We start from the raw sequence: 27,075 nt of genomic DNA on the forward strand, positions 1-27,075 counted from the left end.
ACCCCAAGGATTAGGGATTCTTATCTTTTTATACAACCTCAATAATTATCTTTGCTGCAAGAAAGTCAAGAAGGCATCCTTCTCAATATTGAAAGGGTGCTTTTGCAGAAACAGGTCTGTACCATCACAGTTTATGAGTTCCTTGCTTTTAGCACTGATTCTTGAAAAATAAAGGATCCACATTTTTAAAGTCCAACAGTAATCCTGCTACATGCCTGGATCCCAGAAATGTCTGCAGGACCCAATGCTTTAGTTAAAATAAGGAAAGCAACAATAGACCATCATGTTGCAAGGACCTCTATTTTCATATGTTTTTTTTTAAACCTGCCTCCCTGCAGATGCTTTTGCCTGGTTCCTGATGTGCGTAAAATTTGTGCAGCTGTTCAGATGGAGACAGAATGACATCCAGAATACACATGGAAGTATTTTTGCTTTATAATAGCTGCTTCCAGTCTATTTTTCCAAAGAGGAAATCCCAAAATGAACACTAATAAACAAGCATGCTTCAAAAGGATAGAACTTAAAAAGAAAAACAAAACAAATAATCTATACATAACAGAATATAGTTTTCACCTAACTTTCACCCACTATATATCCCTTCCTACCATGCCATTTTATTACCATTGAAATTATTTTGGTTTTTAAACTGCAGTTATGAAATTGAATTGGCATAGCAGCACAGATCAGCTTTGTCAGAATCTTCTTCCTAACAACATTGTGAAAATTTTTAGAAGTTTAAAATGCAACCTGTTGTCTGTCTGCTCTTTTAAGAGAAAAGCCCTGAATTCATTTTTCGTAACTTGGCAGGCAAATGATCCTCCAATCTTGCCCCCAGGGTATGCAAGTGTTGAGGTCTCTGTTGGAATTCGAGGTTCCCAGTGGAACGAGCCAGGAGCTCTGATTTCGTTTTGAAGGCAGCCAACTTCAGCTTTTCACCTTCCTCCTCCATGTTGCAGACAGAACTGATCTGCTGGATTTTCAAGAGGTCACCAGTGCTGCAAGCCTTTTCAACACTGGTGGAGCAAAGACTTGGGATGCCCCTTTGGAGGTCCCCCTTCCCAGTACAAAGCTTCTGAAATTTGCTGGGAAGACGGTTGCTCTTCTCTTCAAAAAACTCGAGGCAGTCAAGCGAGGAGATCTTTTCCCGCCGACTCCTATGACTCCCAGTAGGGGTGTTCAGAGGTGATGGGAGAGCCAAATTCTCTTCCTGCTCTTTCACACTATAGGGAGGAGTTGGAACTTCAAAGGTGCAATGAAATTGGGAATAGTCCACACGGAAAAAGCCATCTTCCAGTGACATCACAGGGAGGAACCGGTGGCCCCAGAGGACTTCGTCTTCTGTGTAAGAGGTTCTGGCTTGGCACGTCATTCCTAGGAGAAGGAAATAGTAAAGGAACCAAAGTTAGGTTTGTAAATGACAAATGCCATTCAGCCTGGGTTTTCAAAGGATCTTTATTATTTCCCCAACTCTGTTTTGTGGGAAGACACAATTGTCCTTGTGGGCGGAGCAGGAAAGGCAAGCTAAGTAGGGCATATTTGGACATATCTATATATCACATTGTGATGCTATCCTCATCTCAAAAATGTGACTCTGGGCAGTGTACAATGAAACCATAAAAATAGTAATTACAAAAATCACTCTATAATTAAAACATTAATGTTGTTATAAAAAATTAACATCCTGGGAAAGAGCTTCAGATGAAACATGCAATTAAACCCGTATCTTTAATATATGGATTTCCTTCTATATTCTACATGGAATGGAAATCTTGGCAGGAATTCTCCCACTACTCTTACATACAATGACCGACTTCTGGACCCAACTCAATCCATCACTTCCCAAATATTTTCCTTTACAATGGGTGAGAAACTTGTGGTTCTCTACATCCTGCTAACCTGCACTTAGGTCCCCTAGTGCTGTGATGGTGAACCTATGGCAAGTGTGCCAGAGATGGCATGCAAAGCCGTCTTTGTGAGCATGCGTAGCATCGGCAACTGCTCTTCTGGTTTCCGGCATGCACATGCGCACTGGATAGCTGGTCTTTGCATGTACCAGAGTGCCAGAAACCCAAAGACCACTGGCTGGGGTGCATGCGCATGGTGGAAACCCAAAGACCAGCTGGCGGGGGCACACATGCGCACCCGCCAGCTGGTCTTCAGGTTTCTGGCACTCTGGCATGCGCATACATTCCTGTTTGGGCACTTGGTGCCAAAAAGGTTTACCATCACGACATTAGTGCAATTTGTGTTCAGTTCTGGAGCCACTGGTCTCCCTTTCCAGAGGTGCTAAAGATCTACTATTTTCCTGTCTGCTTTTCCTCCCTAACTTCCTGCAAAATTGCTGTTTACACAAGACACGCAGACATACAGGGTCAGACTATTTCATGCATTGGTTGGGACACCACATTCCCATTAAAATAGCCATTCTCTTTTTAAAAAGTCAACTTTGTGATTTCCTACATCTGCACAGAGAACTGACTTACATGTGTGTGTGTGTGTGTGTGTATGTGTGTGTGTGGCATGTTCAATTCCTTTCTTCTTCTTCTCTGACATTATAGAAGATAACACGAATGTGATTTTCTCGTGCTAAGGAAGGCATATTTAAAAAAGTAAGATGGGTATTGCAGTTTGCCTTGGCCAGAAATAATGTAAAGTCTCGGGGAACTATTTTTAAGACTCTTTGAATTTTGGGAAAAGGAAAACCCATTGCAAGGACTCTTCCTGGAGCTCTTTCTTGGCTTTGTTCTTTCCTTGTTCTCTGCTCAGATGTGATATAGCTGTGATGGCGAATCTATGGCACACGTCCCACACCTCCCACACAGAGCCATCTCTGAGGCCTGCAAAGCCTGAGGAGCAGTGGTAGGTTTCAAAATTTTTCAGAAGCTCTTCTGTAGGTGTGGCCTGCTTTGTGGGAGTGGCTTGCTGGCCATGTGACTGGGTGGGAGTGGCTTGCCAGCCATGTGACTGGGTGGGCGTGGCCAACTTGTAAAATATGATGAAACTCACTTAACAACGCTCTTGCTTAGCAACCACAATGTTAGCTTAAGAACTCTGGCATTTGAAGCATGCAAGTCTTAAAGCTGTCAAGCTACAAGACCCTTGCACCCCTAACCCTTTAGAAAAAAACCCCAGGGGTGTTCAAACTTGACAGCTTTAAGACTTGTGGACTTCAATTCCCAGAATTCCTCCTCTCGCTCTTCATCTTGATGATGTGCGGACGGGCGGGGGGAGGGAGCTGGAACCGGTTCTAAACAGCACTGTAGATTTGTGGAACCTCTTCTATATAAGAGGTTAGAACTGGCAGGAACCCACCCCTGCTGAGGAGGATGAAAAACGGCCCTACTGGAAGTTCAGAAAAGAGCCTCTGTGGGGGATGTTTTCGCCCTCCCCAGGCTTCAGGAGGGTGGGGTGGGGGTGTCATGCCTATATGCAGTGACGTGCAGTCAGGGGAGGCAGGGGAGGCAGAGCCTCACCGCTCTCATCATGAAAATAAAAAATAATAATAATAATTATAATGAAAATTTTAAAAAATTACTCCGGGAAGCTGTGAAAGTGGCTGGGAGAGGCGCGCGGCTTGGTTTAGCCTCCCTGGACATTTCAGCAGCAGCACCAAGTGTGCCGATCTCGCCATTTTTTGCATCGGGCGAGCCCGGGATCCTTGCAAGGGGAATGGGACCATGTGTGCAGGCGGCTTCTCAATGCCAGCCTCATATCAGCGCAGTCGTGGTCCCCTTCGTGTTGGCTTAGGAAGGAGGGGAATGGGACCACGTGTGCAGGCGAAGGGGATCGCGGCTGTGCTAATCTGAGGCTGTGCACTGCTGAGGAGCTGCCTGCACATGTGGTCCCATTCCCCTTGCAAGGATCCCGGGCTTGCCCGATGCAAAAAAGGTAACATCATCAATGCTAGAAGGGGCAGGGGGAGGAGGAGAAAGGAGAAGTTTCTCTTCTCAGAAATGTCTTCTCAGTGGAGCTGCGACAGCCTGTCTGTCCCTTTTTGACATTTCTGAGAAGAGAAACTTCTCCGTTTGGGCTGCGCCCGTGCGATCGGAGCAATCACGCGGTTTGATGATGTCACCAGCCTCACCAGTCATAAACCTCACCGCACGTCACTGCCTACATGCATGGCAGTGGGGCAGCGGGTGGCTCATGTGTGCATGCGCGAGGTACGTGTGGGGATTGAACTATGGGTATGGGCACGCACATGCACACTTTCAGCATCTGAGCAAAAAAGGTTAGCCGTCACTGTGATATAGCCTGTTTAGCTGGATGTGAATTGTGCAACATACAATCCCCCAAAAGCCTTGAGCAAGGGACCCCATCAAATCATTACTAAATTGTACTGATTTAACCTAAAACTGGGTGGACAGCCATGAGTTTGATTGCCTGTTTCAAAGGCAACCAGGCAGAAAACAAACACATTAATCTGCCTCAGTTACTCTATTTTTGCTGAATCTAAGATGCCCTTCCAGTCTGATGCAGAAAAGATGTATTTTCTGGAGAGAGAAAAAATAATACAGTAAGTTTTAATGCGACAGAAGGGGAAAAGCATTAAATAAATTACTGAAGAAGAACATGTGCCAACTGAACATAATTGAGCAAGTTGAAATGAAATGAAGTGCAGCTTTTCGTCCGAGCACCAGGCATGATTTTCTAGAGGGGAGGCCCAGGCACACAACTGTGTCGCCCACAGCCGGAAAAAAATGTTGTGTGCCCCTAGTTTAGTCATTCTGGCAGTGTTACTGTATTGTCCCATGCCCTCTCTCATTAGGCCGACTGCTTTGAGGTTTGGTTTGGCTCTATGTAAGCTTTCTCCTTCCTGACCTGGAGCTGGGCTCCCTTTGTGCTTACCTAAAGAAGACACAGTTTTGTGCAACCATAATCTGGTCAGGAGATGCATTTGCTTTGGATGGAACTGGAGCTTAATCTCTTACCCATTGTACTTGCTTCTATTATTTGAACAGAATCACTGCACTGCATGAGATTAGCACTGGAATTCTTTTTTCTAAAAAGAAGTAGCTATTAATACGCCATAGGCTGTTCACAGTTTAACAAGTAACAATGAAGGCAGATTTAGGAATATATGCCATGATTCTGTGACAGCAGTTTGGGACTCTGTTCAAACAATATACAATTTGTGTGTAACCACACTCACGATCACAGTGGAGCCCAAAATTTACGTTGCTAAGAAAGGCAATTGGTAAATGAGTTTTGACCATTTTAGACCTTTCTTGCCACGGTTGTTAAGTGAATCATTGCAGTTGTTAAGTTAGTAACATGGTTGTTAAGTGAACTTGGCTTCTGTTTCTTGACTTTGCCTGTCAAGAAGGTTGCAAAAGGGGATCACATGATCCCAGAACATTGCAACCATAATAAATGTGAGTCAGTTGACAAATGTCCAAATTTTGATCACGTGACCAGAGGGATGCTGCAGTGGTTGTAAGTGTGAAAAATGGTCATAACTCACTTTTTTCAAGGCCATTGTAACTGTTCTGACTTAGGCTTCCTGAGATAGTAAAAAGCCACACGTAGTCCCCAATACCCTCTTTTTATTTCAACAGCTCTGAATTATGTTCATTCAAAGCTCATAATGAGAAACAAATAGTTTGTAAAGAGTCCGACAGAAGTCTGCCAAAGTCTTTCGGGTAAGGCTGATAAGCACACACTTTTATCTCCCTTGAAAAACTGGCAAAGACCTAATTGGCAATTAGCTTTGCAAGGCCACATGGAGCACAGAGTCAAAACACAGCTTCAGACTTTAAACTGACGAGAACAAACAAGGTTGCTTCTTGAAAAGACTCATGTGCCTTGCTCCTCCTTTATGTCTTATGGGAGGGGCCAATCATCTCCAAGCCTTACTCCCGAGTTGCCCCTTTTGTCTTAACTGTTCTTGCCTTGTTGCAGCTCTGCACATGTGCGCACTGGGAACAGGCTCCCCTGGTTCTTCTTCCTTGCTGATGTCCGACTCCGGAGGCTCTGGAAGCAGCACATAACTCCCAGATGGCCCAGGCCCCCTCTCTGCCTCTGATGCAGAGCCCTCGTCTGAGTCTTCCCCAGACTCCAGGACTGGATCATGTTCCTCCCCAACCCCTTCACTGTCCAACTCTGCTGTCAGCTCCGCAGGCTGCCACCGGACCACAATAGTAACTTTGAATGGTCACTAAATGAACTGTTGTAAGTTGAGGACTACCTGTACACATTCAGCAGTTGAGGGCAACCTACATGCATCAATGCAATTTCCGTCTGGATCCAGCCATGAAGGATTACACTAGATCACAAAGGTATGCAAGCACTTTTAATTCTTCCATGATTCTCTTTGGATGCAAATGAGAAAAGTTTTATTAGCACCAGTTGTTCAATGCCTAGCAGCCTTTGCAGCTATTGCATCCCCTGAGCTTCATGTATTCCAAACTTAAAATAACCAAATAAATAATAATTACACACAAGGGCCATATAGAATCTCAGCCAAGAAAAACAGGCGAGCTGTACAAATTATGTAAATTAAACATTATAGCATCTTTCCTTATTTTGCATAATGTACTGTTCCGTGATTCCATTTTTCATCATGGGTTCTTTTATTTTTCAACCATTTATAAGGAGGTTTTTAAAAACACAATTATTGCATAACGTGTTCTACTCTGCCAATTGTGAGGAGAAGCAGCAGCAAAGGACTGTGTTAAGTGAAGAAACACACCCTGCACTGCTGCAGATGTTATTACGCTGCATCTCCTGCTTTTGAGATCACCACACATTTTTAGCTGGATCTCAACAGCCTTCAGGACTAGAAATCTGTGTTACAAATAATGGAAATGTATTGACTGCTCTGATAGCTGGATTTGGAACTTCATTCTCTCTTCCATATACCTTCCTAAATTATAGCATTGGCAAATCCTGGTCCTTTCCAAATATCACTGGTGACAAACTTACCACAATGTTCTGCAAAAGAACAATACAATACAATACAATAGTAGAGTTGGAAGGGACCTTGGAGGTCTTCTAGTCCAACCCCCTGCCTAGGCAGGAAACCCTATACGTTTCAGACAAATAGCTATCCAACATCTTTTTAAAGACTTCCATTGTTGGGGCATTCACAACTTCTGGAGGCAAGCTGTTCCACTGATTAATTGTTCTAACTGTCAGGAAATTTCTCCTCAGTCACGAAGATAATATAAAGGAAGTTAGTTGCTACATCCCACCTTTATTATGCACAATTTAAGGCAGTGTGCATAATGCTCCATCTCCTATTTTCCCCACAACAATCCTATGAGATAATCCAGAAAGGAAGCACCTCCAGATGAACTATTTCTACTTTTATTATAAGGCTGCATTATTTATAATTTTGCAAATCTGAAAGCACATTTCTCCTTGATTGCCTTTCCGGCCCGAAAAACTAGAAAGATTTGGGATGCTTGCTGGGCTTACATTCCTTCTGTTGGTTAAAGCTGCCTCTTAGCTGCCCATTTCTTTGGTGGTAACTCTTCCCCATTGCCCAAAGTCACACCATTACAGATGGTTTAGGCTGAGGGAGAATGCCTGGTCCAAAGTCATCCAGCCAGCTTTTATGCTCTAATGGCATTATGGAAATGATCTTGGGAGACATGGGGAAGAGCTGCAGATTAGACAATGATCAGACAAATGACAGCTGAATCTGCAAAAGGAATGGAAGCATCTCTTAGATGGGACCTCCCCTAGTTTTTTGGACTGCAAAAATGAGAGGGAAGAATGTAGTTTTGGACTTGCAAGATTGATGTCAGTGGTGAAAGGTAGTCCAGATAAGAAACAGACCCAGAAATGCTAGCTTTAACTTTACTGTACGCTTTACATTAATAGAATCCTATGTCTGAATGTGCAGATTTAAGAGCTCCCTCACATTTACAGCCCAATAAACTAGGCATGATTTCTTCTGATATATTAGCCTTGCTTTCTTTCCTTCTGTGGGCTCAGCTGCCCCTTATCTGACAATTGCCTTGGTAGATGGGTTCCTACCAGTTCAGATCAGTTCGGCAGAACTGGTAGTGGTTTGGCGGCCTGGGTCACTGGAACCGGCATGGACCCAGGCCTGCCACACCCCCAAACCGGTTCTCCAGGTGGCGCCATAGGTGCCGCCACCTTGCTTTTTGCTTCTGCACATGCGAAGAGGAATTTAATTGCACTATGTATCAAGCGTGTGGGCGTGGCGTGGCCATGAGTGAACTGGCAGTAGAGACTGATGGAACCCACCCCTGCCTTGGATCACCCAAAGGTGCTTTTCTTTTCAGAAGGCAACTGGACTTTCTTGGTTTTTTTCTTTTGAAGTTGTTTCACTTCTCATCCAAGTAGCTTCTTCAACTCCGACATGATAGTGGGGAATGGAAGGATTTAAGGAAGGAAACCCATAGAAAGATCAGGAAAACACCATATGGCAATCTGGGGGGGGGGAGGGGGGGAAGTGCAGAGGCTTCGTGCAAACCTCAGTTTATACCATTCATCCATCAATTCTAGTGCGTGCAAAGGTAAGAAACAACCCGTGGCTCTATTTGCTGACGATCAATCCCTCAGTAGTTATTGACTTAGCTCAGTTTATTTAAGTATGTTTCTCTAGCCCTGTTAAAGGGTACTTAGGAAGTGCTGAAGGTAAAATACACAAATGGGTACAGAACATATATTCAGAGAAATGATTAAGAAACTCTTTTAATCTCCTGGGGTAGCAAAATCCTTTACCTCAGTATTTTGTTCCAAGCATAGCATGGACCCAATGCCTGCTCAGAGCTATACGCGCTAAGCATTCTGGGAGTTGCAGTCCTAGACCAGAGTTGGCAGTTAGAGCAATGGTGTCCAAGGGTTCCTACTATCTCTTGACTGGAAGCAGCTAGAATCACATTAATAAACTCATAAGAAAATCCAGGATCCAAGAATAAGTACTATTTACTAAGCAAAGCAGGAAGCCAATATCAAAAGAATGGTAACAACTGAAGTTACAGGTAGCCCTTAGTTTATGACAGTGGTGAGATTCAAATTTTTTTTACTACCGGTTCTGTGGGTGTGGCTTGGTGGGCATGGCAGGGGAGGGGAAGGATACTGCGAAATCCCCATTCCCTCCCAATCAGCTGGGACTTGGGAGGCAGAGAATAGATGAGGGCGGGGCCAGCCAGAGGTGGTATTTACCGGTTCTCCGAACTACTCAAAATCTCCACTACCTGTTCTCCAGAATTGGTCAGAACCTGCTGAATACCACCTCTGCTTTATGACTATAACGCAGCCTGCTAATTATGGTCATAAGTCACAACAGTTGTAAAGCAAGCCACACACATGACCGATATGACTTTATAAGGGAACACCACAGTCCTTAAGCAAACCTATGAGCATTTTTGCCAAAAACAGGAGTAAACACTGTTTTTTGGCAAAAACATCATACACTGCGGTAACATAAGTAATGTGAGTATAGCTAAAAGTAGTTGCAAATGCAGGCTGGTTGCCCAGCACACAAAATGCAGTCATGTGACTGTAGTGGCAGATATCCAGCCATAGGAACTTTGGAACCAAGTTGTAAGTATCTTTGAAGGGGGAGTGTCGTAACTTGAAACAGTTGCTAAGTGAACAATCTTGTCAAGGGCTATCCATGTGTGGAGAAACTATCCCTTTTTTAAATAAAAGGAGGTTCCTATGATTAGTTTTTTTCATTCCACCTTAGCTAATGGCCTACTTGGCTGCCTTTTTTGACTGGGTTGGCCTGTTTAAATCTAGCCTCTGCTTGTAGTAGACTGCACTTAGTTCTTGTTTTTGCCCTATGAGAATTAGCACAGTTTTGGAACAACTCCAAGCGCCACAAAAGCCACATGTTCATGATATACCCAACTATAGGTAGTCCTCGATTTATGACAATTGAGCCCAAAGTTTCCATTGCTAAGAAAGGCAATTGGTAAGTAGGTTTTGCCCCATTTCACCTTTTTTGCCGCAGTTGTTAATCACTGCACTTGTTAAGTCAGGGGTGTCCAAACTTGGGAACTTTAAGACCTGGCTGGGGAATTCTGGGAGTTGAAGTCCACAAGTCTTAAAGTTCCCAAGTTTGGACACCCCTGTGTTAAGTGAACCATATACTTGTTAAGCGAACCTAGCTTCCCCCATTGACTGGCTGGGAAGGTTACAAATGGTAATCACATGACCCCAGGATGCTGCAACCATCGTAAATACATACCCGTTGCCAAGCGACCGAGTGATTATGTGATCGTGGAGATGCTGTAACAGCCCTAAAGTGTGAAAACTGGCCATAAGTCACTTTTTTCCAATGCCATTGTTTGAATGGTCATCGAATGAATGATTGCAAATTGCGAGCTACCTGCAGTCATAATTTCCTACCCTTGCTGTCCATTTCCTTCTAACAACTCCTAAGATTCCTTGTTTCCTGGCCACGTTGAATGGGGTTGATTGTAGTTGGTTCAAAATACTGTATCCGGAGGGCAATGTCTGCCTTCCCAGAATTAAGGGCAAAATGGCCTTTCAGGCAGGGTTAAATCTCTAGTGTTTGGCCTATCTCTTTTTAGGAATGCGTAAAACATCTCAAGAAGTTTTTTGTCCTAAAGGCTGTAATAAAGAATTGTTGAAAATCCCAGAATAGCTGAAGTGTACTTATATTTTATTATACCTTTATATTCAATATTTAAAATAATATTTCTATTGCCCAGAATCACTCTTTGAGGGAAATGGGCAGTTTCAAAATATGATAAATAAATAAAATATGATGTATAAATCATAAGAAATACTGAATGAAAATTTATGCACAATACTACGTCACACTGAAGACTGGGGAGAAAATTACGAGTGTGCCTGGTATTAGAAAAACTGTGGTTATGTTTGAATTTGCCCTGTTTTCTTGATAGGTTCACTACTCCTGAAGAAGAATATGGTATATTAGCATGCCGTGCTTAGAGAAAAGTTCAACCCATACCTAATCAAGACCTATTTATTTTCTAAGTTAAGATTCAGTCTAAAAGTATTGGCTGCATACTTTTATTCGGTACTCTATCTTGTCCTACTTTCTCATTAAGGACAAAGTTCAGTAATAAAGCATTGGAATTTTTTTTTTAAAAAATGATTGCAACCATGTGGTTACAATTGGAAGATGATAATAATCCAGTATGAAACCCTGGAAATGCTAAAATGGCAATCAAGAATCACTAGTAGTCCCCAGCACGTTTCCCCACCTGATCCTCTCTATATGGGCTGATTGGAACTCTTCTATTCCACTCCTCTCTTCAAGCAGGGAGCCCTACACCATTTCAGACAAATGGTTGTCCAATCTATTCTTAAAAACCACCAGTGTTGGAATACCCACAACTTCTGGATGCAAGTCTTTTCACTGATTAATTGTTCTAACAGTCAGGAAAATTCTCCTTAGTTCTAGGTTGCTTCTCTCCTTGATTAGTTTCCATTGCTTCTTGTCCTGCTCTCAGGTGCTTTGGGGAACAGGTTGACCTCCTCTTCTTTGGGGCAGCCCCTTAGATATCGGAACACTGCTATCATGTCACCCTTATTCCTTGTTTTCATTAAATTAGACACACTCAATTCCTGGAACTGTTCTTTGTATATTTTAGCTTCCAGTCCCCTAATCATCTTCGTTGCTCTTCTTTGCACCCTTTCTAGAATCTCAATATCTTTTTCTAGCTGCTCACTTCCTAGGCAGTTGGCCAGAAGTTCTGGGTTACAAGAATTACAGGAATTGTGGACCTTCTACCCACTAGGACACCAGGTTGATGAAGGCTCTCGTTGAGTCATCAGCTGCCAGGAACAACTTCTCATGGGGAACATCTTGTCCTCCAGCAAGGACAAAAACATGCAATAATAGAGAAGATAATCTTTTCCTAGCAGTTTTGCTATCAAGACAGTAATAAATAAAAAAGGGGGAATGTACAATAATCAGCAAAAGAGCTTTCTTGTGTCTATCTGCTCATTTTAGAGGTACTTTGTCTTTTAATAGGAGCTATTCCAAAGAACAATCATTCCTGCAGAGATTCTGCACAATTTGAAGGCAGGTACTGCAGCTGAGTTGGCAGCTGACATCTGGAGAAAGTTGGCTCAGATTAAGCCCTGGAATAATTTACAACCCAATGGGGAGGAAGTTTCTTCCCCATCTTGTCTTCAAAGGCAATAGGTCTCCTCTATTTTAACAATGATGAATATGTCAGAACCTAAAAGGCATCTACACGCTTCCAATGTTACTTCATTAAATAGGTGCCCCTGAATCAGAATGGCTGTGCTATCGGTCACATAATTAACTTTCTGTACCAGCTGTATTTGTTATTTGAGTCTTGGGGCTCAGCACGAAGGACAGAAGTTCTCCACTATTTCTAAATGTTGAGTATAGGATGGATGGGGAAGGGGCATCCATGACCTGCATTTGTCATAAGGCATGTAAAAGAAGGCGGGGGGGGGGGGAGATTTCATTGCATAGACAAGGCCACCTTTTTGACTTTTTAAAAATATTTCATTCACTCACTGCAAATGGATTGGTTGCATATCCCACTTGTCATTTAAGGCTGAACAAAGGGAGGACTAATACAGGGCAGCAGGCAACTGGCATCAAAAATGCTTAGGGCTGATCAAGGTAATATGCATAATGAAGTAACTCCCTAATCAAGAATTTAGCTGCTTTAAAGATTGTAATAAGGCCTTAAATTCTTTCTCATTCATTTCTCCAGCTAGTTTACAATGGTGGCGCTTCTGATGATGTTACCTAGTTTGGTAATAAAATGTCAGGAAGAAACCTATCAAGCTCAAAGAACACCAAGCACCCCCAGTTTACCCTTGAGCTATAAAATATCTTCTATTGGTAACTTAGAATTCCCTATCTTATAACTGAGAATCTACTTATCAGCGAAATATTCAATCATGCTATATAGGGGAAGAGGGAAAAGAGAGATAAATTTGAGCCAGAATTCAATAATAAGATGAATATACTTCTAATATAGGGCAGGTCTTAAAGCATGTGAAAGCTTTCATATAAAAAAATACTATTTGGGGGAAAGTGGCAACAGCTTTCTTTTTCAATACTGAAGAAATCACCATAGTCACACATAATGCTAAATAGTTTCCAAGATCAAAGGTTGATTTCCAAGTATGTTGGAATCCACATGAGGAATCTTAACTAGCTCGTAGGTAGAATATTTAAACTGTATTCACATAATAGTTCTCCACACTAAACTGAACTGTGGTTTATTTAATTAATTGAATTTTAATGGTCTACCCAAGACTCTTAACTGTGAACTGTTATCAGGGCTGACTTGGTATTTGCAGTTTTCCTTTCCAGATACACCAATGGACCATTGCCTATTAATGTGAATAGCCTTGGGCTAGATGTCCCAATGTTAATAGTAAATAGTAAGAATAAAAAAGGAAAAATAAATAAGAATGTTTCTTGTATACTTCTCCACCTGACAAATTAATTATTAGGGATGTGCATCAGATTTGAATTGAATAAATGCTAAGAATCCGGTTCCTATTTCACCTCTGCCCTAACACACCAATAGTTGCATGAGGGAAGTGTTAGCCCTTTGAAGTAGTCCAAATAAGAAGTGCAACATTGAGTACTAATCTTACCATCATTGTAAGATTATATTTAGAGAATCTTGCAAGTCTGAAAGTATTTATCTCGCGCTTTACTTTTACTTCCCAGAAAACTAGGGTGAATCTGTTTTGAAACCCTGCTGTGGGCTGAAATAACTTTTGCATGACCGTAATCTAGTTTACATTCTTTCTGTTGTTTCTCACAGTCATTCTCACATACCAGGGATGAAATTCAGCAGGTTCTGACAGGTTATGGAGAAGCAGAAGTGGAAATTTTGAGTAGTTTGGAGAACCGGTAGCAGAAATTTTGAGTAGTTCAGAGAACCAGCAAATGCCACCTCTGGCTGGCCCCAGAGGGGGTGGGAATGGAGATTTTGCAGTATCCTTCCCCTGCCACACCCACCAAGCCACGCCCACCAAGCCACACCACGCCCACCAAGCCACGCTCAAAGAACCAGTAGTAAAAAATTTGAATTTCACCATTGTTACATACCATGACAGAAAGTCACATCTATCTAAGAGGTTCCATATCCACAATAACTTTGCAGTTACTTACAAGGTATCATAAATAGAAAACGCAACATGCTTGGAAGTAATACCCCAATATTAAATTTACACGGGAGGCACCTGATTGCATCACTTACCCGTAGTTTCAACAATGCCTTCAAGGATTACGACAATTTCAAACTGCTCGCTCCTTAGGGATCTTTGCGAGAGGGCAAAAAAGGGACTCTTATCACTGATTTCATGACAGATGGTTAGAGGAGAAACGAGGAACAGTTGGTCGGCCCCAGTTCCAAATCCAACATCAAGCTCACATTGGTCTAGTGGCAAGAATTCACCTTCTGGTGTCTGTCGTGACTAAAGATAAAAGGAATGAAAGAGAAATAATTTCAGCAAATTAAGAACTAATTTTGCAGCAGCCAAAGGGAGGGAAGTCTTTTCAGTAAAATATCAGGGACCTTTGCAGACTACAGCGGCTTGGTAAAAATTAACTCAAGAGACGTTAAGGTAGAACTCAATGGCAAAATGGATTTTATGGGGGCAGATTTAAAGTCAGCCCCTTTCCACAATTTACTGAGCAGTTGAAATCAGGTTTCCCAGGACAGGATCCATTCTTCCAACCACAAGTGGTAGGGCACATCACCGTCATCGTTATCACCAACATCAGCATCATTCAGTTGTGACCGACCCTTGGCCACTCTATGGATAAGCAATCTCCATGCTCTTCAGTCTTACACCACCTCACCACCTCCTTGATAGTGTTCAGCCAGAAGATACTAGGGCGGCCTTTCTCCTTTTTCCTCTGGTCACTCCCAGCATGACTGACTTTTCAAGTGAATCAGTGCTCATAACATGACAGCCTCTGTTTGGCAATCTTGGCTTCATGATATTTTGGGTGAAGTAAAGTCAGAGGTGGGTTCCTACCAGTTTGGACCTGTTCAGCTGAGTAGGTAGTAACTTAGCCGGAAACTAGTTCTATCGGCGGCGCCATAGGCACTGCCATCTTGTTTTTTGCTTCTGCACGTGCACAGAAGCATTTTCAACCTATTGTGCATGCACGAGTGCGCAAAGCGCATCTCTGAGCAAACTGGCAGTAGAAGAAGCTGGAACCCACCCCTGGGTAAAGTGATAAACGATAAAGCAGATCACCTATAAACAGGCATTCCTGTGGATTGCCTAACTGGTCCCCAGTGTTCTACACCCCTATTTGTTGCATGGAATAAAAAAATAATGGTTTCCAAAATCATTTAATTACAGTGCTGTGAGGGGAAAAAAAAACACATCTGTACCACTATTCCAGCCTTCCCAATTTCAAATGCCCTCCAACTGAATTCCCAGCTTGAAATTCCCAGCAAAAATACATAAAGATCCTCAAGTTGGGGGGGGGGAATGAGTTAGATACATTCATTTCTGAAGCTACCAAGCTCATCAGGCCTCAGCTAAATAAGTCATGATGGTTTATCCTCGATTTGAAAGAACCTGCCAACATGAGTCCTGGTGGGTCCCTTGCCTTGTGGAAGGGGAAGGCTGACATTACGTGTAGGGGTAGAGTTAGCAGCAGCAAAGTACCTCTCGCAGGCGGAGCAGGTCTAGCCTTGAGTAGATTGATAAAATATTAAAACCCAATTGGGTAAGGGTGCAGATGGTAATAGTTAATAGTTAATAGCCGGAGGCTAAGATGTTAATGGGGAGCTGGAGGGGAAAAAGTTCCAAATATTTCCAGAACGTGAAGGTGAAGTAGGTGGAGATATCATAAAAAGTTGAGATGATTTAACAGATAAACAGAGTTGAAAGGAATCTTGCAGGTCATCTAGTCCAACACCCTGCCCAAACAGACCTTACATCTGCCTCTACCTTGGATTGAACTCACAACCTCCTGATTGTGAGGCGAGAGCTCCACCTGATTGATTTTAGGATGGCATTTAGGATGGCAACCCCAACCCTGTCCTCAGATGAGCCACTTCCAGCAGAATGTGCTTTAAAGCATTGCCTTAAGTACCATTAGAGGTAATAAGAACAGTTGGGGACTGTAATTTAGTAGCAATACCTATGGTTTGCTGACAAAAATATCTTCTGAACCATCTCATTAAAAACAATAGCAAGTTAACTGAACGAATAATTTCTGACTGAGATTTCAGAAGGGTGTAATCCAGGGGTGAGTTCCTGCCAGTTCTAACCTCTTCTATAGAAGAGGTTCTACAAATCTACAGTGCCGTTTAGAACCAGTTCCAGCTCCCTCCCCCTGCCCATCCGCACATCATCAAGATGAAGAGCGAGAGGAGGAATTCTGGGAGTTGAAGTCCACAAGTCTTAAAGCTGTCAAGTTTGAACACCCCTAGGTTTTTTTTTCTAAAGGGTTAGGGGTGCAAGGGTCTTGTAACTTGACAGCTTTAAGACTTGCACGCTTCAGTGCCAGAGTTCTTGAGCCAACATGACTGGAGGAGGAATTCTGGGAGTTGAAGTCCACAATACAATAATACAATACAATAGCAGAGTTGGAAGGGACCTTGGAGGTCTTCTAGTCCAACCCCCTGCCTAGGCAGGAAACCCTATACCATTTCAGACAAACGCCCCTGGGGGTTTTTTCAAAAAGGTTAGGGGTGCAAGGGTCTTGTAACTTGACAGCTTTAAGACTTGCGTGCTTCAAATGCCAGAGTTTCTGAGCCAATATTTTGGTTGCTAAGCAAGAGTGTTGTTAAGTGAGTTTCACCACATTTGACAAGTTGGTCACGCCCACCCAGTCACATGGCCAGCAAGCCACTCCCACCTGGTCACATGGCTGGCAAGCCACTCCCACAAAGCAGGCCACACCTACAGAAGAGGTTCTAAAAATGTTGAAACCCACCACTGGTGTGATCAGAACAGCCAATAATGTGTAGGTTACACCTGAGTCCAGTAAATGAGCCCAGATATTTTAAACCCAGATCTGGTAGTCCTAACTTAGAGAAATTCTAGAGGACAAAGAAATGGGAGATTCAGTGACAGCAATATTTCTCGCAGCAACTTTAAGATGTGTAGACTTCAACTCCCAGAATTCCAGCATGCTGGCTGGGGAATTATGAGAGTTGAAGTCCCCAGCATCTGAAATGGATGAGGTTGAGAAACACTGAGTTACAGCATAATTTTAGGTGTTCATTTGATTGTAAATTCTGGGTTTGAAATGGGATTACAAACTGGGTATAGCATTTGCCGGCCCTGTGCTCTAAGCAAAGGTTACTTTCAGGCCGATCTTGGGAAAAATGCCTTTATTCCCCAGAGACAGTTGAAGTGGCCTCTTTGCAGATCAAGTATAGGATGATAGGGCAAGCACAGCAGTAGCCTTTCCCTCCTTTTGCTCAACCATGGTTTATAGATAAACGATACTGCCTGAATTCACATGACAAATTAAAGAAAAACCACAATAATACAGACCACTGGGATTGGCTTCCCCACAACTTGCAAATTTATACATGTTTTTTTATGGTATGCTAAGAAAGATTGAATTAATCTTATTTGCACAACATTGGAAAAGTGAGGAGACACCTATGGAAGAAGACATAATTTTAAAAAATATTGGACTGTGCAGAAATGGACAGATTAACACTGAAGATAAAAGAAAAAGAAGACACAGAATACTTTCGAACTTGGGACTTATTTTATCACTGGTTGGACAACAGAGATAGAAATTAGGAATTGTAAATGAATCAACCCAGACAGTACACTGTTCTTTTAAGCACATATTGTATGTAAAAGAGAAAACCAATTACACACACACACACACACACACACACACACACACAGAGGTAAAGGTTCCCCTCACACATATGTGCTAGTCATTCCTGACTCTAGGAGGCGGTGCTCATAATTGGGTTGTCTCAGGCATGACTAAACACTGAAGGCGCTATTACCTTCCCCCCAAAGGTGGTACCTATTTTTCTACTTGCATTTTTATGTGCTTTTGAACTGCTAGATTGGCAGAAGCTGGGACAAGTAACGGGAGTTCACTCTGTTAAGCGGCACTAGGGATTCGAACCGCCAAACTGCCGACCTTTCTGATCGACAAGTTCAGTGTCTTAGCCACTGAGGCACCATGTCTCGCACATATACATGTACATATACATGATTGAATTAATCTGTATTCATAGATACTGTATGATTGCAGTTTTAAACAGAGCAGGATTGTGCTTACATTTTACGCTAAACTATTTTATGCTTTTATTACTGTTGAGTCACTCATTTGTGCCACACAAATCCAGACACCTATTGGAAACCGTGTCTGCTATCTGTGAGTGCCTGGTTTTTCACAGCAAGAAACCAGCAACCCCATTCGTTACATAAACCACAGCAGGCTACATTCACAGACCATACATTACAGTTACAAACCATAATGGATGTGTTTGCAATACACTGCAAAGCTAACGTAATTTCCTGATATGTTGTGTGAACCCTTTTTTGAGCATTTGGATGACCTCATAAGGTTTTTTTTTTCTTCATTGAAATATTTTGCAAGCATCTAAGGAAAATTCTTCTTTGAGCTCCCTCCCAACTCCTTTTTTGCCACTCCACTGAGTAGAAAAATCAATCACAGTAAGCCATAATGTGTTTCTGTCTGGCTTTGACTTAGTGCAATGAGTAAGTCCAGCCATTCTGGCTATGAATCAGGATACATTGCTTATTTGTAAATACGCATCGGAGGATGGCATAACACTAGGTGCCTCTCCTTCAAATCCAGCAGAAGTTCAGCTGAATCTATGAATTCTGGGAAACTAATGTAAGCCTCCTACGAGTTAGATTTTTTTTTCTTGTTCTTACAACAATTTTTTGTTATTATTGCCTTGTTTAATAATGTTTTGCCAGTCTCATGAGCAGTGAACAGCTTGGTAGCTCATCTAATCTATAGGCAGGACCTTGCTCGTTATTGCTTTTTTTGATCTTAATGCAAAAAAAAATAATAAATTGCTGAACAGATGTGAGATGTGCCTGCTTTGTTTTATGATCTCTGATTAACACCACAAACCATGGTTTAATGCAATTTATGAATGTAGCCTTCTTTGGAAAGATCCAGCTTCTCCATGAGAGCAATTGAAGAACTTGGGTAGAAAGTGGTCTCTGACACCTGACCGTCAAAAGCCTAGCCTCAGAGCCTTTTCAAGATATGATAAGACACCCCAGGTTACTACTAAACAGAGCAAGAAGGAACAACTTTGAGTTGTTACATATTTAGGAAAGGCAGGATTGGGAGGTTGAAAGAAAGCATTAAATCCTAAAATCACTTAAGGCCAAAATCTGAAATGATTAATTCTTATTTTCTCCATATTGTTGTGGAGCATATGCTGAATCGAGCTACTGTTGTTTAGCTGGTTGCAGAAATCTGTAATGCCATGAAATATCAGTAGGGCGACTCTGCCTGTTTGCCACCATTGGCGATCATATGGGTTTTTTTGTGGCCCATGTATTTGCCTAACCTGCAAACTAATTTCTTTACAGGATCTGAAATATAAGATAGGAGAGTTAGCTGAATGATGTGTCTTGCTTGAAAACCAGCATTTCACTTTCTTTTAGAATCATTTATTTGAGATAGATACACTATTGCTTCTCAAACTTGGCCATTTTAAGAAGCATAGACTTCCAACTCCCAGAAATGATGGCTGGCTAGGGTACTCTGTTCATAAATCTTAAAATTTCCATGCTTGAGAAACACTGAGCTGTAATTAGCCTGAGCTGAAAGAATGGCAGCCAGTACAATATCAAAATATATTCCAGAACATTAAGCTTGACCCAACTGGCACAAATGCCTATGCTTCCTCAACTTTTCCTTAAGAACCATTAAAGACACAGGAAAGAAAAGATTCCAGATCTTTTTCATTTACTGTGGAATGCTGGGTATTAGAAACTTGATCCTTACGTTTACTCTGGCATGTTAGGAACTAGAAACTTGACTTCTAAAAGCTGAAATGCTCAGATTGCTCAGTTCAGCTGGGAAGGAAGAAATGCACCCCCTATCTTGCATTTGACCTTCAAATGACACCATTGGAATCCAGCTCCAGGAAGTGCTGAGATGCCTGCTGGTGCCAATTGCCACAACTTGCCTGCTGTCAAAAGTCTCCAGCACTCACTAGGGATTGCATTTGATAGTCAAAGCACTTGGTTTGGACTGGGGCCACAAGTCAGAGAACAACTCGTTCCAACACGAGTGACAGCTTGAGGCACTTCCTACTCTTGTGCCATGGCTACAGCAGGATGGGGAGGAAACAGTTATTGCCAGGAGGAACAAGGGCTGGCTAGCTGCAGATTTCCTTCAAATGCCACCCTCCAATAAGAGCAGACCTTGGAATTCATCCTCAGTTTTGTGTGGCTGATTCAGTTTGCAAAAAAAGGAAGGAAGGAAGAAAGAAACCATGTTCATTTTCACACCTTGAAAGGTGTGACCCTGACAAGATAATTCTTGTCATGGGGAAGGATGAGATAAAAACGTTATACACTGCTACAAGTATCTTGTATGCCAAAATAAAAAGATAAACAGTAACACAATATTATTAGCATTGCCCTTTATAATAATCAGCATACTTTTATTACAGGGCATAGACCAGCATAATGGTTTGAGAATGCCAGTTTTCTTTGCATTCCATTAAACATTTTTATGGAGGGGCACTATTTGTTATTCTACGGGGCACATTTTATGACCAAAATTTGATGAGAAATGAGTATGGACTGAAACAGAGGGTCATTTTATTGCCATTGAAAGTAATAGGACATCATCACTAACTGATATTATTGGTTTCAGTGAGGCTTAATTACAGCTAACTATTTAAAATACAAATATATATACATATATATATATATGTGTGTGTGTGTGTGTGTGTGTGTGTGTGTGTGTGTGTGTGTAGTGAAGAGTGATGAGCCGGTTTGGTGTAGTGGTTGAAGCACCAGGGTAGAAACTGGGAGACTGTGAGTTCTAATTCTGCCTCAGGTATTAAAACCAGTCACTCTCTCCTAGCCCTAGGACGTAGGCAAGGGCAAACTATTTATGGAAATCTTGTCAGGACAACTGCAGGGACTAGTCCAGCAATCTCTAAGAGTCAAGAGAGACTCAAAGGAACAAACTAGCAAAAAATGCAAGAAAGAACCCCCTGTAGTTTACCAGGATTCATCATGGAATTTAGTATGTCAACAATTAACTTGCAATGAACAAGAAACGGGTAACCATGAGGGTCTATTAGAACATGTGAAGAGATAGTCCTCAACTTATGACCAGAATTGCCATTGCAAAGCAAAGTAGTGGTGAAATGGGTTGCACCCAATTTTATAACTTTTTTTTGCCATAGTTGCAAATCACTGCAATCATTAAGTGAATTATATGGTCATTAAGTGAATCCAACTTCTCCCATATACTTTGCTTGTTGGAAGCCAAATGGGAAGTTTGCAAATGGCGATCTCATGACCCCGGCATGTTGCAACCTTTGTAAATGCATTCCCATGACCAAGTGCCTGAATTTGGGTCAAGTGACCATGGGGATGCTACAATGGCCATAAATGCAAGCATTGGTTGTAAATCACTTTTTTCAATGCCATTGTAACTTCGAATAGTCACTAAATAAATTGTTGTAAATCAAGGATTATCTGTACTGTAAATCTGGTAAGTGCCACATAGTAGAAATGTAGGAAAATGAACGTAGCAGGTTGGAACCAGGATTAATCAGGAATTCATTAGGCTTAGTTTTCATCGATTTCAGTTCTATTACTAAGTAAACCTACCACTCACATCATTTCTATGTATGTTACAGGTGAGAAATTCTGATGATAGAATTATGAGGGAAAGGATGCTTAATTCTGTGTGTGTATGGATGGATGGTGGTATCCATGTATTATTACAATTTGTGCAAATATTTTACGGATTATTAATATCATGCATGGGAATTAACATCCAGATTTTTCTGTGTCGCTGTGGTTTAAGAGCATTCAAAATTCAGTATTTGTTGGCTTGCACTAGGCTCTGGAAAGATATTATATACAAATAGAAAGCTTGAGAATGTAATTAGTGTTATACTATTATCATAAAAAAAAAACCCAACTCTAAAGTCCTAGCGAGGGGAACTTTTACCTTTACCTTTTAGACTCTCTTGAATTGTCAAAGGTCAACATTTCTACTGATGCTTTCATTAAGTACAGTTATTTTTATTACAGCCAACAATCAATTTATATGCTTTCTTTTAAAATGTTATCTGTCTTTTTTTCATCTGGGAGTAACTTACTCGGCTTGGTTTTCTGAAAAACATGGAGGCAACAGAAAGTGCATCTGGATTATTAAAAGACCAAAAGCAGCCATTTCTGTAATGCTACAAATTCCATTCAGCAATAACTGTCCGCCATTATATTTATCACATACACCTCATTTGTACATCAGTTGTAAAAACTGTGAGGAGCTTAAAAACAGACCATATTTTTACAAGTTGGAAGAGAGACCCGAACTATTGGAAAATAAGACACAAGAAGTCTGTTGCTGCCTGAGGAAATTTAAAAAAAAAATCAAAATGGAGATAGGCATGATGTATACTTAGTTCAGGGGTGTCCAAACTTGGGAACTTTAAGACTTGTGGAGACTTAGTTCAGGGGTGTCCAAACTTGTGGAACTTTAAGCAGGCTGGCTGGGGAATTCTGGGAGTTGAAGTCCACAAGTCTTAAAGTTCCCAAGTTTGGACACCCCTGACTTAGTTGTTTGGGGGTAATTGGAAGTCATCCTGCTGAAGATTTCAAATCTTGCTAGCTTCTGAAATGGTGACTATTATAACTTCTCGTGCCCAGCCATGTTTGCTTTGAACAGCATTGCACAGGGCAGGGGAAGCCTAAATCGATATAGCTGCAGATTTTTTTTTTGTTCCTTCTGTTTCTTTCTTTGGGGGCTCCTCTTTGTTTTCCAAAAGCAGCTGTTCCCTTGTCTTCTCTGTAAGGGCAATAAATTGCTTACAAATATCTGAATTATTTTAGTTCTTTTCTTCTTTTCAGGTTGGAAGGAAGTGCATTGCACTGAGCTGTTATATTGTTGTAAAAGTAAATAATAGTTACTCTACAGCTTGTTATGATGATGATCTGTCTGACAGGTTCTGCCATAAGGGTATTATTTGGTAATCTAATGCTGTCTTCATTTGATTTCCCAGGTACTGTAGATTTGTAATTGACTGACTTGGATGTAGTTTTAGACTCTGGATGTTTAACACCTTCTTCTTCTGTTCAGGGTATTGTGTGAAAGCCTACATTTCTACCCCAAAGCCCCAGCCTAACGTTAGTCTTAGGTTCAGATAGGAAAGTTGTTTCTTTCATGCTTCATGAAATTATGTCAAAGAGGAATATATTTTGAATTTCCCACTGCCAAGGACAGACCAGCCTGCAGAGGTAGAACGGCAGTCATAGGTAGGAAATATTCAATTCCAGAGAATACAGAAATGTATTCACTGTGTTTGGTTCCCTGCCCACAGCGTTTTTAGTGTTATTTTATCTCCTGGCTGCTGTTCTGAATATTGTTTGCTCCTGCTGTTGTAGAGTGATTCTGACCTGGAAGAGAGTGGGCTGGGTGTAAATTGGTTTGGGCGAGGGCTTCTATGTTGAACAGCTTGTCAGGGATAGAAGCTCTGGCAGTAGCGCCAGTCACCTGCAGGAATGGAAAGGCTTGGAATCTATCCTCTCCAACTGGTAGGGTCAAAGCAGAAAGCACTGGCCATTTATTGGCACTGCAGAACATATGTAGGCCCCAGCCAAGGGAGCAGAAGAAAAGTGGAAAGGTATACCGAACGTGCTTAAAGTCATTATTCTTTTTAGCATGTTTTCTCTGTCTTTCAGAGCTGGCTTTATAAACATTTTGGACTAAGCTCTTGGTTAAATCAAGCAACCCAAACTCAAAAGCATAGAGCATTTGCAATGGAACCTTAGCAGGTTCTCCTAATATTTATTTGTATATTAACAAAATTGATAGGCTACTCAATAGCAAAATTCACCAATGACTTACAGCAGCTCAGATGCACTTGCAAAAATTCAATGACATTTTCTAACTTGATTGCTTATGGAATGTTGGCTGGATTTTGAAGTTGTTTTTTTTTTAAAAGAGAGAAGTTGTGAAAAGCTGAAGTTATTGAAATTAATAAAATACGCCCTGATCCTCTGAACGTTCTGGAAACAGTTCCCTAATAAGAGCAAAAGGCCACAATTGTAAGTCTGTAGTCTCTAGTTATATCCTCAAAATTAAATATCCAAAGCAAGATCTGGAAATGTATATGCTTTATCAAATATTACAAAGCGTATATTTTAGTAGCAGTGAACATTTATTATCCTTGGGGCATCTGCTACAATTCCCTAAGCCTATTTCAGCATCTTTTTTGGGACCTATTTATTCTTGGTTTCATATCTACTGGTGTGTATTATTTATACAGCAGCTTTCCTTTGCCACCCACTATCATGTATGAAATGTACTTGCCTTCTCCAATAGCTCTTTGTTCCTCCTTTGCAGAGAGGGGGAAAAATGAATAGCCTTAGAACAGGAAGCTAGATCTGAAGCTTAAAGACAGGGCTTTGCTATACTCTAGAGCATAGCTGCCAAGATCAGCATGCAAGAAGATAGGAAGAATCTTACCCGCCATAAGCCTCCCTCCCTTCCAGGGAATCCTTTCACCCACCTTAATGAGTTTGCAACGGATCTGAGCTGAGACCATGTGGCTGTTGCGGAGATTGCCCACCCGAAACATAAGGCAGAGTTTTCCATCTCGCTGCGAGATGACAGCAGCCCGGCTAAACATGAGAGTTTCAGCACGTTTCTTGGGTTGGGACATTTTGATAAACATGCATCCGATGAGGAAGGCATCTACCACAGAGCCCAGCAGTGACTGGAACAGAAAAAGCACAATTCCTTCTGGGCAGCGCTCAGTAATGTAGCGATGACCATAGCCAATGGTGGCTTCTGTCTCAATGAAGAAGAGGAAGGCCGAGGGAAAGTTGTAGACATTAGCCACACATGGGTTGTGTCCTGAACTGGGGCTCTGGTGTATGTCTAGGTCCCCACGCAAATAAGCAATTCCCCACCACATGGAGGCCATCACCAGCCAAGCAACAGTGTAGGTCAGCAAGAAAATGAAAAGGTTCCAACGCCACTTGAGGTCCACCAGAGTAGTGAAGAGGTCAGAAATGTAGCGACTGTTCTCACTGCCCAGGTTGCCATGCTGGACATTACAGCGGCCGTTCTTGTCTACAAAGCGCTGCCTTTTCCGATGGGGCGGTGCAGCCACCACGGCCTGATAGTCATCACCAAACTTTCTTCTCACAACTGACATTCTGATGAGAAGATTTCCTTACACTCTGTGTGGTTTAGTAGTAGAACGAAGGCTGGTCTCAGCGTGGAGAAACTGTTGTTTCATGCAAGGGGCCCAACGTAGGCAATCATTAGCAGAGCAGACAGTAGCTGGTGGTCTCGTCCACTTGGTTTGGGCAGTTGTTGGAGACCAATGGAGCTGAATCCAGAGAGGGCTTTTCTGTGCCGCTGCCTTGGGTAACTGTCAGATACCAGCACAAATAAAATCCAGATGATTGTACAATCTTTATTTGATTAAAACATTGTCTTAGTAGAGGATGATGCCAGAGGCACAGAACAAACGCTGAAACACAAGGAAGGGACCCAACCGGTTTGGCTGCCACTCTCTTATGATGCCAGTGGAATGGTACAAGTGCAGGATAAGATCAGCTTATTGGGGACCTCCCGTTTTCACGCTTTGGGTTGTCGCTGGCCAGCTGTCTTGCAAGGGGTGACTTCCTTCTGGAACGGTACAGGCTATCTAGCACAGTATTTATAAACACCAAGTCTGCAGGCAACCCCAGCAAGAAGCCAGGCTTTGCAGATGTGAGAGTGGTGGTGTAGATAGACGCTTTGGTGGTGTTCTCTTGAGTGAAGTTCTCTAAGCCCCGGGATCAAATTCAGTCAGATTCGTGCTCCGGTATCGGTAACCAAAACGGGTGCGGTAACCAGCCTGCACTAGGGTGCTTGGCCGCGGCAATGTCCTGTATAGAGCCGACGGGGTATTCCCCAGTTGCAGGAGTAACTGCTGCTCCGGTTGCTTCTTTTCTTCGGCGGTTCTCTGCCCGGAATTCCTGAGGGACGCGTGTCCCCCTCTCGTGGATGGAAGTTCCCTTCAGGCGGCACTTGGCGAAGCGCGGGGCTTCCCGGTCGAGTCCCGCGGATTAGAGCCCAGCGACAGCACGGCGAGAGGAAGGACGGCGGTCGGAAGGGTGACCGAGCGAAGAGAAAGGCTCGTCTCCTGCCTCTGCTGCCCGAATCCTGCTTCTCCTCCTTCAGCCCCGGTCGTGGCGCGCTTGGAGTAGGTCTCTGAGAAACTTCACCTTTGTGGTCTTGCCCAGCTGCGGCGGCGGCGGCTGCAGCGAGTGACGGGTCTTGGGCAGGCAAGAAATTGGGAGGCAGGCGCTGAACGAGTCTCAGGTTGTGGCCGAAAGCTCCGCGCGAGCCCGGGGAGTAAGCTGACCGCGCTCCGCGCCGCCGCCTAGCGTCCGCTGCCACCGCTACCCACCTTGGACGCCCCTTCTTGCCTCTTCTGGGAGCTGTGGGGGTCTCCGCGCCGCGATCATTCTTCACCCCAACCCCACCCCGGGAAGGCGCGTCCGCAGCTATCGGCGGCCTCCAGTGGACGTTGGTGGTAGACGGGCAAGGAGATCCAATCTTTCCGCCCGATCCGCGTGGCTCTCGCTGCTGCTACTGCTGAAAGGATCCCTTAGCTGAGACGGGAAGCGGCGAAGAGCGAAATCTGTGGAGCAGCGGTGAGTCATGCGACCGAACGACACAATGGCTCAAGCCCCGTGTAAGAACGAGAATGGAGAAGTGGAAGGAATCCGAATTACCGCCTGGGTTAGGGTTAGGGAAAGCGCAGCGGGACATTCCCTGAAGGGGCTGTTTCTGGGGCGGAGTGGAGGGGGGGGAGACATGAAAGATGGCTAGGGTTCTTTCTTCCAAAGATGGTCAGGGTTCAGCTTGCCAGGATCGTGGCCGAAAGCCTCTGAACATGAGCA

At 42.8% G+C, this 27,075-nt stretch overlaps 1 protein-coding gene across 1 annotated transcript; it reads right to left on the reverse strand.

Moving 5' to 3' along the window:
* Positions 1-25,614, reverse strand: LOC309381209 (G protein-activated inward rectifier potassium channel 1-like). The gene is made up of 3 exons (XM_081931946.1): positions 24,684-25,614; positions 14,181-14,397; positions 1-1,371 (listed from the first exon to the last, which is right to left on the reverse strand). Exons 1-3 carry the CDS (start codon positions 25,332-25,334, stop codon positions 767-769), a joined length of 1,473 nt encoding a protein of 490 aa, XP_081788072.1. The 5' UTR covers positions 25,335-25,614; the 3' UTR covers positions 1-766.
* Positions 25,615-27,075: the final 1,461 nt, after the last annotated feature.

Source organism: Natrix helvetica (assembly GCF_964273705.1).
Source record: "Natrix helvetica genome assembly, chromosome: Z".
NCBI classification, from domain to species: domain Eukaryota; kingdom Metazoa; phylum Chordata; class Lepidosauria; order Squamata; family Natricidae; genus Natrix; species Natrix helvetica.